The sequence below is a fragment of the Bombyx mandarina genome, chromosome 19 (genome assembly GCF_030267445.1).
Source record: "Bombyx mandarina strain Sakado chromosome 19, ASM3026744v2".
NCBI classification, from domain to species: Eukaryota; Metazoa; Arthropoda; class Insecta; order Lepidoptera; family Bombycidae; genus Bombyx; species Bombyx mandarina.
The window spans coordinates 9711109-9725213 of NC_143225.1; the positions used below are offsets into that span (position 1 = coordinate 9711109).

General features: G+C 37.4%; 1 protein-coding gene across 1 annotated transcript in view; it reads left to right on the top strand.

The window, feature by feature from the left end:
* The window catches only part of LOC114253512 (adenylate cyclase type 10), a 48212-nt gene that overhangs the window by 24407 nt on the left and 9700 nt on the right, over nucleotides 1-14105 (top strand). The window contains exons 16-30 of the mRNA XM_089735371.1: nucleotides 496-625; nucleotides 1347-1560; nucleotides 2365-2506; nucleotides 3000-3140; nucleotides 3701-3853; nucleotides 4563-4666; nucleotides 5753-5860; nucleotides 6883-7014; nucleotides 7779-7848; nucleotides 8569-8712; nucleotides 9619-9731; nucleotides 10495-10667; nucleotides 11417-11570; nucleotides 12583-12717; nucleotides 13176-13297. Of these exons, the coding sequence (XP_089591497.1) occupies nucleotides 496-625; nucleotides 1347-1560; nucleotides 2365-2506; nucleotides 3000-3140; nucleotides 3701-3853; nucleotides 4563-4666; nucleotides 5753-5860; nucleotides 6883-7014; nucleotides 7779-7848; nucleotides 8569-8712; nucleotides 9619-9731; nucleotides 10495-10667; nucleotides 11417-11570; nucleotides 12583-12717; nucleotides 13176-13297 (2035 nt within the window). The remainder of the gene's footprint in view (nucleotides 1-495; nucleotides 626-1346; nucleotides 1561-2364; nucleotides 2507-2999; nucleotides 3141-3700; nucleotides 3854-4562; nucleotides 4667-5752; nucleotides 5861-6882; nucleotides 7015-7778; nucleotides 7849-8568; nucleotides 8713-9618; nucleotides 9732-10494; nucleotides 10668-11416; nucleotides 11571-12582; nucleotides 12718-13175; nucleotides 13298-14105) is intronic.

Sequence of the window (14105 nt, forward strand, 5' to 3'; positions counted from 1 at the left end):
TTTATTACACGATGTTATTCCTTCATCGTGGAAGTCAATTGTGACCATTAATTAAGTACGTATTTCATTAGAAAAATTGGTACCCGCCTTGCGGAATTCGAGCACCGTTGCTCTAGATACGAATGCATCGGACGTTTTATCTTTTAGGCCACGACAACTTCGCACTGATTGTATGTTAATAAAGAACTTAGATGAATTTTATTGAAATAAAAAAAATAGATAATATATCTGAGAAAAATATTCTTTGAATATTCAAAGTAAGCATTCAAGCAGTTTTCGAAAATTCTCACCAAACAATACACATTGTTACGCCATTCTGAATAAATTTTGTAGTTAATCTTGGCTAAAACAAATTTTAAGATGAATTATATACAAAATAAGATATAGATCTTTATTTTTATATAGCTCGGTAAATACATCATAATAAATTTTGTAGAATATAACTTTCACCTTCACGAATTAAGCTCTTTTCTTCTCTTTCATCCTTTACTTTAGCGACGGTCAAAAATTGTCTAGAAAACAGCATGATAGTTAATATCCGACTGTCGGGCATAGACAGGTGGTTCCATGCAGCCCTGGCATGCCAATTGCTAGACGTTCAAGCGATACCGGCTGATCTAGAGAAGTTTGTATTTTTTTTCTTTTTGTTTAAATCAAAATGTTCTTGTTTATGGGTCATGGAAGGTCTTTAATCTGGACAGATTGTTACTTAACCTTTAATTTATTATTATTTTTTGTTTTTATTATATTTATGTGCATTGCTTTGGCTTTGATTCATATTATACTTCGTAACATCGAATATGGATAGATAAGAAAATAATAAATGTTTTCTTTTGGTTTGATAATAAAACATATAATTTGGAATCTACCTTAGGTAGGTATGTGAAAGTAAAATAGTGTCATTGAAATTGGCATCTTGCTCGAGGTGTTTATCGGTAAATGGGAGAAATAAAAATATACATAGACAAAGACGTATGATTTCCAGAATCTTTCATATGGTGTAAAAGTGGCGAAAAGAAAAAACGGAAATTTGATGGGAAATCTTTCACTTCTTAGTTGCAGAAAACGAAGAAAGGCTGTTATTGTTATCACAATAACAATCATATCTATCGATTGCTTTCTTGTACAGTTATCAATAAATATCAATTTACGAATCTATTGCTAAAATATCCAAAGCTTAACTTGTACACTTATTGTACCTACCTAAGATTGTACAATCTGGCTAGTTTTTCAATATTGCTCACATTCTTCTAATTTGTTTAAGCGCTAGAGACAAACGTGGTTAACGTTTTCTAAAATTGCACAAACTATACTTATATACTGATTTGTATTTTTGCTCTTAACAGAGTTATAGAAACGGCCAGTGCTGGGATGCCGGGTTGGATACAAAACTTCGTGATCTCACTGGTTCAACGAGGAGCCTCGTCAATAGTAACGGTGACTCGTGAAGAAGCAATAGATTTAGGTGCTGTGGTTCCATCATCGACCCTTCTGCGTCGGACTGATGTTCATATAGGAGCTCAGTATGACGATGCTTTATCGAAGAGGCTTAGTTACCAAGTTAATACCACTGGACTTGTCATTCATTGTTTTTTTTTATAAAATCCATTACTTTTACAATTCATTAATGAATAATCTGGACTCCAGAATCAACTTCGAGGGGTGAAAGGTTCTTTGGTTTAAGCGATGTTTCGGTTAATACGCGGCATTTATTTTTGTAATTAAAAATCCGTTTCATTTGGTATTAGCATCAACAATTCGATTTTTATAATTGAACTTAAATTGTACCCCAATCAAATAGCTGAAAAAGGTTTTTTTGTTATGATATTTTTTCCCAATTTTAATCTTTAAATGGCTCTTCTGTAGAGTTGCAACAATGTCGCTTAAACCAAATATTCTTTCACCCCTCGTCGTGGACTTGTTATCCTGTAATCTCCATGTGCATATAATTCATAGTGGGAAATCATTTAACTCGCAATGGTTATCCATAAAAACACCTGTATATAGGTCTATAGGCATTGGGGGATTAACCACCAGATTTAGTCGGCGGAGCTTAGCGCGGTAGATTTTAGACGCGGTAAAATTGGGTCAAAAATATTTTTTTGTGTCTAACAGATATTGATAGATGTTATTAGATCTACATAAACAATTCGACATGTAAAATGTTTCACCTCATATTTATAATTTATGAACTAGGCTATCAAAGTGTACAAGTCGGTAGGAGTTGCAGAATTTGAAAAGCTAATTGGCAGCAAATGTATAAATTTGCCATTTTCTATAGACTCCTACCTCCAAGCTTTGTTACAAAACTTATGCCAGCACAAATTTTAACAAGATGAGTTAAAAACACGTCACCCGTTTCAGAGTATCTACAGTATATTAAGCATTAGTGCCTTTAGTAAACAAGGAAGCACGTTCACGATCCAAGAAATGGATACTATACAAATGGCTGTGTTAGCGGAGTCTTTTAATTTTGATGACATTACAATGGACATGAGTATGGACGGTAATAGATAAACGCTTTACGTTTGACATTACAAAATGTACTTTATACACTAAAAATGAATAAAAATAGGATTCTGGCCAAGTTAAGATTGGGTCGGACTAGAAAGAGGGTTGACAGCCTTGCTTGTTCCTAACATCATGGTCTTCAGTCTATTCTATAGACTTAATATGTCCAGCCGTGTTGATGGCGCTAATAATAGCGCCGAAATATCGAGAACTCATTGAATAATCGTATTTATTAGTTGTACTTTGTCTCCCGGTTTTTTGAACATTGATTGTTGGAAAAAATTTCTAACTTAATGGCCATAAGCTCGGATTTTCTCCTGCGTAACATGTACTGGACATACATTCGCGACATAACAAACAACCCAAGCACAATTTAATTACATATTATATTAGGTATATTCAAAAATGGGTGATTTTTAAACCCAATTAGTTAAGTTTAAATATTGTTTGACGTTAAAATTGAACTGAATTTATTGGTTTTTTTATAGCTGTAATCCTGAAAACTTACGATTCTCTTAATCCATACGAAAAAATGTTGCTCAAATGTGCATCGGTACTTGGAGACGTGTTTTCAAGACGAATGCTTATGCACTTACTACAGAACGATTCTCCGAGAACTGTTGCTCTAGGTATTCACAGTTTATTTAATAATGTCCGTAAAATATTCATCTAATTATTAGAAATTACCGTCATTTAATTTTATCAACCAGCATGGAGCGGTACTGCGGTAGCACTTTTATTTATTTATTGCTTAGATGGGTGGACCAGCTCACAGCCCACCTGGTGTTAAGTGGTTACTGGAGCCCATAGACATCTACAACGTAAAATGCGCCACCCACCTTGAGATATAAGTTCTAAGGTCTCAAGGATAGTTACAACGGCTGCCCTACCCTTCAAACTGAAACGCATGACTGCTTCACGGCAGAAATAGGCAGGGTGGTGGTACCTACCCGTGCGGACTCACAAGAAGTCCTACCACCAGTAAAGCACGTTCCTATTACGGCTTCTAAACAATCATGCCATAAGGTTTGAAGATGTAGGATATGGTGTTGTTCTATGCGATTGAGAATCAGACTGTGTCTCAAGATAGGTGGCGGCACGTAAAATCTGTTGCTTGTAGGTTAACAACCATACACCATATGGGCCGTTTATTCGTCTTGTTTGTAAATTTTTGTTTTTTACTCCAAAGCTGTGGCAAAACTTTTCGTGATCAGAGTATTAGAATGTGAAGGGGGAGATTTTACTCGAGATCTATCCATGGTGCTAGTCCATCCCGCTCCGACTTTACCGGCCATGGCCCCTTCTGCACCATACTGTAAGTGCCTTGGAACAAGACAACCAGGTAAGCTAATGTTGAAGGCGATTTTTAACTGTATTTTTTTTGGTTTTTTTTATTCACAATTTTTTACAGCCATTTGGTCTTTGTGAAATGGCGAGAATGCATTGAGACTTTCAACTTTTTGCAAGACTCCGAGAAACTATGTACTTGCTATTTAGTTAAAGAACCACGCTTTAGATCTTTCTCGAAGACTAAACCCGCTATGACAACTTATATGAGCCCACAGAAAAAATAAACTGGACAATTAGGACCGACTAAGACTAGCTTTGCGGTTTAATTTCGTTTTTTATTTATAGTATTTCGTATTCGTATTATCACTATATTATTACCGACGTTTCGCGTAGGTACTTTACAGTTCTCGTAGTCATGGACGACCAAGGCGTTTTTCATCGTTTGAATATTATGCTAACTACCGTCTATGTTACTAAAAAAATATTTCTAGACTTTTCGTTTAATTAAAACATGCGAGATGTAGTTTTATGTTTACCACTAAGGAAAACCGAAGAAAATATAATTAAGATCTGATACCTCAACGCGGGAACGGGAATCCGCGATGCGATCTTTGCTGGCTTCGATAATTATAATAGCTTAACACTCGGTGAGCTGTAGGACCATGTGCTTCACTTAAGCAAGACGAGGCGACGGCTCTGAGCTGTTCTGTGTAAAAAAAATTAAGTAGCATTTTCAATTACTCACTATTTTTGAACTGTAGCTTGCTGCGAAGATCTCCCAAATTATGCTTTCTGCGGGTACATGAAATTCAGGCATCCCTTATTTCGGTCTACAACATACGATCTTCTGACTGAGAATCAAAAGGTTTCATTAAACTCCTATCAGTAAATCGAATTGGTGTTTAATGTAGATTAATTTGAGTATAGTCTGTAGTGAACAATTTTAATTTTGTTATCGATAAATAGACACATAGAAATTAAGTAAAAACATCGTAACGGTAAAATTTTGCTCCTTGTCATTTAAATGTTATAGTACATATTTATATGAACCGAATTAGCTGTGCCGACCCCATCTAGTGGGATAAGGTGAAGGAAAAGAAGAAGAAGTAGCTATTTATTTGGACGGTTTTGAAAATTATGACTTGTGATTTGTTTTTTATTATTACCAATTGCGGATCTTATGAATTACATGGGGCTATGGCTTATCTACGTAAGGGGTACCGCATCGTTACCTACCTGAGCCAGTCTCGACGGCATCGATCAACCACCTTTCCGATACATTGCGGGCTCATGAAATATGAATCTGCAATCTAATACTCAAACGACATGTTGCACCTTTAGAATTACAGAGACGCATTTCGAAATTTTCGGATTTCGAATTTAATTCAAAAATGGACCTAGAACGACCTTTTTCAGCGACTCTTAATAATCAAATGACGAAAAGTAGCTTAGAAAGGGACAAACTTATCCATTGGTCTCTTTCACTCCGTCCCCTTCCTCTACGTCTTTTCGGTTTGAAAACTTTATTCGATGTTTTCCAAAAACATTTTTTGGGTCGGATCTCTATAATTCTAAAGGTGTGATGTATACGTATGTAGTTAGATTAATAGTAAGTGAATATTGGTTCCCGTTTAATTTTGGCCTACTTCTCTTAGACATATGTCGGCGCATAAATTACCTAATAAGCCATAAAGGTGCAATGTAATTTTCAATTTGATTACGATTGCTTTCATGACTGGATTCTTTCACAAATACTATAAGATTAATTTATAATTATTTAGCTTCGTTTATCATTGATTAAATATTATTTTTTTTTCGAAATGTTAATACAATATGATGTCATGGAATAAATAGTACCTACTGGATGTGTATGTGTACAGTGTAGTGAACAGAGTATTTAATACTATTTATATAACCACTACATATTTCAAATGAAAACATTTTTTTCCAGCACGATATGCACGCTAGAGCATTACTGTATTTGGAACGTTTCACACGTCGCTGTTTACCGTGTGGCGGTGGATGCTTCTCGAAGTTCGTTGGCTTGCGCTGCGATAATGTTAGCACCTAATATCTTGCCAATATTACAACTAGCTTTAAAGGCCACGACCCTCAGCATTGAGGATTATCGACGCAAGGAGGGGATAACTAACTGGATAATGTTTTTTGAATCATTCAATTCAGTTTTAAGCAATAGCAACCCTGCATGCAGTGAAGGTAGACGTGTATACGGCTCACCAAATGCTTTAGTGGTTATGGTGAATAATAAATAAAAAATCTCAAATAATACAATAATAAAATTGAGTAAGATGCACGTAAACTGTGAAACGTGATGCTGTCGTGATATGATGCTAAAGGTAACTCGTATCAATAAGCGATTACGCTGGTGTTCAAATCTTGCAGACAGTTATAAATTTTTATAATTAAATATGATCTTAACACGTTGTTCACGAACAAATTCCACGGTAAAGGAATAACAATGAAACCAACAAAATTTATAATGATAAAGTCGTCGTCGTGGCCTAAAGGATAAGACATCCGGTACATTCGTATGTAGCGATGCACCGGTGTTCGAATCCCGCAGGCGGGTACCAATTTTTCTAATGAAATACGTATTTAGCAAATGTTCACGATTGACTTCCACGGTGAAGGAATAACATCGGGTAATAAATATTAAACCTGCAAAATTATAATTTGCGTAATTACTGGTGGTAGGACCTCTTGTGAGTCCGCACGGGTAGGTACCACCGCCCTGCCTATTTCCGCCGTGAAGCAGTAATGCATTTCGGTTTGAAGGGCGGGGCAGCCGTTGTAACTATACTGAGACCTTAGAACTTATATCTCAAGGTCGGTGGCGCATTTACGTTATAGATGTCTATGGGCTCCAGTAATCACTTAACACCAGGTGGGCTGTGAGCTCGTCCATCCACCTAAGCAAAAAAAAAATCAGTAGTGACAGGACGTATTATTATTTTTCCACATGGTTAAGTACCTCGATAAAGGCATTTTTTGCTGTAAAGGAAGGCCGTGAGTTCTTTCATCCATGAATGTAATAAGATTAAAATAGTTTATCTTAAATAGGGCTTAGTACAAGAAAGCGAGGCAGTAAAACGAACCCGGCATCAAATTCGTGCGTTGAAGACTGAAACAGTTGTTCCAGGTGACCAAGATCAACTATCTGTATTCGCTCATGAAGAATCGTCCGATTTTGCTGTAGGTATAAAAGCGTATTTCAATAATATATACTTAATTTACAGTTTTCATAATCTACAGTGTAAAAGAGAAACGTTCCCGAAAAAGAGCGATTTTTATTATAAGGGTAAAAGTAAGTGTTTTAGGGGATTTGTAGTTTGTATGATTTTATAAACTACAAATTGATTAGTAGTTTATGAATCAAAGAGTTAGTGACTCAAGTAATCTTTTTTGCTTGGCAAAGGGAACGTGTTCCGTTCGTTCTAATTAAAAAAAAAAAAATGAACCGCCTTTCTCGTCTAGCGGAAAATAAGAGATTTTTGTAGCTATCGTCTCATAATAAAAACATTTCATTAGGCAAGCGAAATGCTAAAAATCAGGACAGTATATTCCGACGATTACACGCTTCGATTGCTTTTTAATTTTGTACTTGTTTATGAAAGTAGACGGTAATATTGCGGTAATATGGGGAGGGGCGTCCTAAAAAAATTGCATGGGCTGTGTGAAACGGGATATGCAAAAGAATGGTGGCGAGTGCAGAGATGATATATTAAAGGTCTGAGTGGAAAAGAGGACATGCTGCGCCGACCTCACATAGTGTTATTACACACATATTATACATAATTGTGTTCCATTTGTACTGCAATTGAACAAAAGCAACCTTCTTGTTTTTTTTTTTCGTTTATAGATCATGTAATAGGAATGTTTACGATTTGCGATGTTACGATCCTAAATTCACTACGTAATTGGAAGGTTGCTTAAAATCGATGGTATTTACGTTTCAGATTCATATCATACCGGAATGTTCTAGCTTGGAACTATTGAAAAAAGAGCGCTCAACTTCGAGGTTTTTAGGTATGACTAGCGACCCGCCCTCGCTTCGCTTCGGAAACATTAAATTTTATTATTGATAGTTGAGTCCCGCGACGCTACCCGCTGCCCGCGGACGCCGCGGGGCGAAGCTAGTCTAAAAAAGTCTAGCCTAAGTTACTCCTTATATCATGAGCTACCTGTCAGTGAAAGTCCCGTCAAAATCGGTCCAGCCGTTCCAGAGATTAGCCGAAACAAACAGACAGACAGACAAAAATTGTAAAAAATGTTATTTTGGTGTATGTGCCGTATATATATTCATATGCATGTAGTAAAAAGCGGTTATTTCAATATTACAAACATACTCTCCAATTTTATTTATCCTCCACCTCCTCCTCCTCGCGTCGTTTTCCTCATTATTGAGGGTCGTGACTCCCCCGCTGCATCAGTTTCTCCCGTACGATTTCCCTCCATCTGCTGCGATCCTTAGCTTCATTAATGGTATTGTGGAAGTTGATGTTTAGAGAAGATCGTATTTGGTCCGACCATCTCGTGGGACTGCGTCCTCTGGGACGTTTGCCATCCTCCTTTCCTGTCACCATCAGCTGTTCAAGATTGTGACCCTCTTTACGAGCAATATGTCCGAAGAATTCGAGCACTTTTCCATTCTATTCCATTTTTATTTATATGTATAGATAAAAAATATGTCGAAGTCAATTCATAATTTTATCTGTTCCTATTGAAATACGAATATTATTACTTCAGAAATGAAGAGATTAAAGAGATTGAGAAATAAACAAATGAAGAAGGGAGTCCGTTCATTCTCGTCGGTCGAAACAAACAACTGTGAATGTTTGACTATTCTGATGACCGTTTACTCTCAGATTATTGATCATTGTAGAGGAGCTGGTAAGCATTACGTTTTATAGGCGTTTTTGGAGGTGATTGGCAGTCAGGGCTTTGTCTTAAATGTAGATATTTCTAATTCTCTATCAAGCATTGTCACATATCTACCGTTTAAATTGAGGTTAGTGTTGTAGAATCTGTTGGGTATACCGGATAGGTAGATACTGCCGATTTAGGTAACAAAACATTCAGATGATCCGTTTTGAAGGGAAGGGCAGCCACGATATAATAGAGATCGTAAGCTCCATCTTCTGACTCGGTTGGTTGTATTCTTTAACCGAATAGCATTCTGCGACGCACTGCTCTTGCTTGGGCTAGTGTTAGCAAATTCTCACAGGGTGAGCCCATGAGCAAGGACGTCTTAAATTAGGCTGGGGCCCTTGGACACACAAGAATTTGAGGCCCTTTTGGAAAGTAAAAAAAGCGAATTATAATAACATTTTTTTACTGAGTATGACAATTTATTATAGGTAATCAAATAAAGTATGATATAATATGTCATTAATGATATTAGAATGCTGTTGGATTTTAGATGCGTTCGGAAATATTACTAATTAGTACAGTAGGAATAGGCGCAGTCATCGATATAATGGCGTAGTATATGCCTTGTAAATACCTTCTGATAAGATTACTGATTTGTGAAAAAAGTGTAATGCGCCCGACAAAAATGTTTTGAGAATAAATGTGTGAGAGAAATTGTCGGTCCTTAGGGGCCCCCTGAGAATGGGGGCCCTGGGTACGGGCCCCGGGTGCCCTTATGGTAAAGACGGTATTGCCCATGAGTTCCGCGAGAAGCTGGTATAGCCGCTTAGGCGACCAGCGAATAGTTAGGGGAAAAAAAACATAATTAGAAGACAAAAGTTCTATTGAACATGAATTTGAAAATTTGTTTTTTTTTTCTTTTCCCAGGCGAGTTCAATAAACTATACGAAGCTTACATTGAATACGTTGACATAAACCTCATTAGCTTAAACGTACCGCAGGCTATCAGACTTTTGATCGAAGTTGAGAATTTTGTTCAGGTAACTTTTTTAAACGTGCAAAAAAAAAGTCGAAATTACAGGATTTTTAACACATAAGGCAACTAAGTATATATGTATGTACTGATATGTATGTATTTACTTATTCTTTGGTGTAGGTACATTATAACTTCTGTGCTTCTGGCTGTTCATTTGAATGTGGTGTTTTTAAGTCATAAGAACTCATTAATTATTGTAAAAAAAAAAATTTGGCGCGAAATCGAATTATTTTTGTAAGGTTTACGTGCAGCTCTTGCCACCAAGCGGAGCGAGATTTCGTTTGTCTAAAAAAGCACTAAACATTAAATAGTTTCAAGTTTGTACGATTTCATTCTGAACTGCGATAATATACAAAATACCCCGACCGCGCGTTATTGGAATAGCCACGTAAGCTACCAATGATTTCGTAGTTTTTTTTTACTAAATACTAAATTAATACTTAATAATAATTAATACTAAATTTAAACTATTATATGTATGTATGTGTGTATGTATATGTGTATGTATATGTGTATGTGTATATATGTATATATATTTTTTGCGTATGTATTTGTAATTTAATATAAATTTCATTGCACCTACCACTATTTATTCTACTCTACCTTTGGTTGACTGGTAGAATGCCTTAGACGTTAAGTCCGCCAATGTAAATTTTACATGAAGTGTAATAAATAAATTAAATAAATAAATAAATTTACATTAGAAAACGATTAGCAATGGTCAACAAAAAATAAGAAAAGATAAAATGTTATCTGTCTATATACAGAACGAAGACCTTTTTCCGGAAAACGTTCATAGGAAATGGATAAAGAGATTTCAGTTAGCGAAGATTTGTTCAATGCGAGGTGTTTGTATGTTGGAGTCCGGTGACCTTGCCGAAGCGAAGAAACAGCTGTTGCACGCCATGGAGCTTTATTACTATCCATTTCCAACTTCTAAGTGAAGTTTTATTTTTGATTTTTTATTCTTTAACTATTATCTATATATATGCTTATTCAATTTTTTTTTATTGGCTTGATGGGTGGACGAGCTCACAGCCCACCTGGCGTTAAGTGGTTACTGGAGCACATAGACATCTACAACGTAAATGCGCCATCCACCTTGAGATATAAGTTCTAAGGTCTCAAGTATAGTTACAACGGCTGCCCCACCATTCAAACCGAAACGCATTACTGCTTCACGGCAGAAATAGGCAGGGTGGTGGCAACTACCCGCGCGGACTTACAAGAGGTCTTACCACCAGTAATCTATTATCTATTATCCATATATATTTTTATTCTATAACTATGATTATTCTATATTTTTATTTTATAGTAATAATATTACACAGGGTGATCACTTTGATTTCCGTTTATAAACTGATTTCTTGTAGGAAGCTACTTTTAAACAATGTCTTAATTTACCTATTGAATTTGATTCAAAAAACTACACAGCTGGTTGGAATCGATGGAGAATTCCATAGACATCATGGAATATATTGTTATTAGGAGATACTGCATTGGACGTTTTACTCGAAGTGTTGTTTTTTTTTATTTGCCTTATTTATAAACGCGGTATTACTGATATTACTTTACAAAGTATTTTGTCTCTTTCTATCACTCACAAAAATGAGTGTTAGCATAAGTGATAATGCGATATAACTAGTCTTAGATTACAGTTTATGAATAAAATTGAATGTAACCGCTTAGGCACTGGGTCAAATTACGCAGCTTTGGAGCCTCCCTTCAACAATTAATGGCTGTATATTTACCGAAGATGTACCCAAAACGGATATCTGGAATAATCGGTTATTATTACGAAGATATCGCCTTCACGTTAAATATATTATACCAATTATTTTCTGTGAGTATATAGTTTTAAAATTTCGAATTTGTTTTGAGTTCGTCCGTAAGTAGTAAATAGAATTGGCGCCGGAATGCTTCCTCGCGACAGCGATAAGACACGATAACCTTCGTGGTCGCCATTAATTACACCCCTAACCCGGTTCACACAGCAGTCAGTCGCCATCAAAGCCCTATGGACAGACGTCCTGATGAATCTGATCTAGTTTTAGTGCTGTTGGACACTTCTAATTGTAAGCCAGTACGCAAGGTCACCGCGTTCGTAACAATCAACAGATATCATCAGCTCGCTGATTGTCTCACTGGTTTTTCTTTGTGCGTCTACCAATTCTACTGGTGGTAGGACGTCTTGTGAGTCCGCACGGATAGGTACCACCGCCCTGCCTATTTCTGCCGTGAAGCAGTAATGCGTATCGGTTTGAAGGGCGGGGCAGTCGTTTACTGTTAAAAGTGAGACCTTACAACTCATGTCTCAAGGTGGGTGGCGGTATTTACGTTGTAGACGTCAATGGGCTCCGGTAACCATTTAACACCGTGAGCCGTGAGCTCGTTCACCCATCTTAGCAAAAAAAAATATTAAAAAGCCCCATCCGGTAGTAGATGCACTTGCAAATCAGTTGTCCTTGAGCTGATACGCCTCCTACGATAGCACTAGGGCAGTTTTTAGCAGACCCTTGCCTACCAGACTACTAGTCTTGGCTGAGCCTTGTCTGTACCCAGGTTATTGCTGATGAGGGCTATTGTCACTAACAAATGGGCCGTATGCTCATCTTCCAAACGAAAGCAACAAATAAAAAAAACGTGTGACACACGCTTGGTACCGATAGGTTGCGCACGAGTGCCATCAATAATTCAACATTTAAATTAATTTGTTTTTACCATTGTAAGTTTGATTGGAGTGGAATATGATTTTGAATTTGTGAACGTAATGTATTGAATTACAACGCTAAATTGCAATACGCTATTCACTGATGTTTTTATTAACGTTTTTTACGATTTTTCGCTAATATCAGGAATGCAAAGAAACCGAGAATGCAAAATTGGAGGCTAAATGCGCTTTGAATTACGCTTTAAAAACGAATGCAAATTTTCGTCTGTTGTGTATCTGTTATGGGAACATGATCAGTGTTAATCGAGAGGAACGCAATGTAAGCTATCGCACCGACATACTAGTGATGTAACGAATAAATTTAGTTATTAAATATAAAAACGACTGAAAATAGTCATGTCCATGCGGATCCATCAAATCCAGTAACTTTTGCATTAGACGCCTTCATAACCCATGCATCAGCCCGCTGAGTTTCTCGCCGGATCTTCTCAGCGGGTCGCGATTCCGATCCGGTAGTATATTCATTCGCGAAGCAGCTGCTCTTGAGTTGTTAGGTCTCCTTCGGAGGGGCTCGGGCCGTTTTTTTGCAAATCACACCTCTCCTGGCTGAGCCTTTGCTCGCCCACCTCGCTCGCGTACGCACCACCCTCTCTTGTTCCGTGGGTGTTTTAAAAGACTAAGGACAACGAACATAAAATACTTTCAAATTTACACTGTTAAAATAAAAGTAATCGATTACTTAACATAACATTTATTTATCGGATAGTATTTTCGCAGTTCCGAAGATGTTTAAAATTAAAAGAACGAGCAATGGAGCTGTGTCATCGTAAACGAGGTCAGTTGGACGTAACGGAAGTGCAATCCGTCTGCTACCTCTATACTTGCATGTTTCTATTCTAGTAAGTCTTGTGTAATGAAAACAAATGTTGATTTGTGACAGTCTATAAATTAATATTAGTATGTTTATTTATATTTTGTAGTCGTCGCGTCGTGGTCTGTTACACGCCCGGTTTACTTGTGTCGATATTTTTTTTCCTACTTATGCTGGTAGCCTTGAGAGGCTATATCAGCGCTACCCTAGCGTGTAGGGCTCAAGCCCGGAGTGTTGCTAACACTGGACCTAGCAAGAGCAGTGCTTTGCAGAATCTACCACTGGACCGGAAACGCGATCCACTGAAAAGATCCGGCGAGAAACTCAGTGGTCTTACTTACTTAATTTACTCGCCGAACCCTTCGTCGCAAGCGTCGGATTCAACGCGAACGATGACCGGTGCTTGAGGTACCTAAAAGCACCGTTAGTGATGGGCGTCACACCCGCTGCAGTCCCTAACATTATTGTTGTAACTCTTATTGTATATACTTGAGGAGAGGGGGACAGGATTCCAACGCAGAAAGGAAGAGGACTGTAACGGCTAACACTTCCCCTTCAAAGGATAGTTTTAAGTTAGGCTATCATTTTTACTATAATTTTTTGGACATATCTCCCGGCGAGGAAATGACTCCATAGAGCGCCTTGTCGTTCAGGGCAAAGTGAAAGGCACCAGACCGCGTGGAAGGTTGCTCATTCGATAGATCGACCAAGTCAGCAGTTGGTGGTTGTTTGCATGAGTGTACCAGGCTCACCACAAACCGGGAGTAGTGGTGTTTGCTCGTGAGGCGCATAGCATCTGCTCACAGCAATGATACTGAATGACGATCACGACCTCT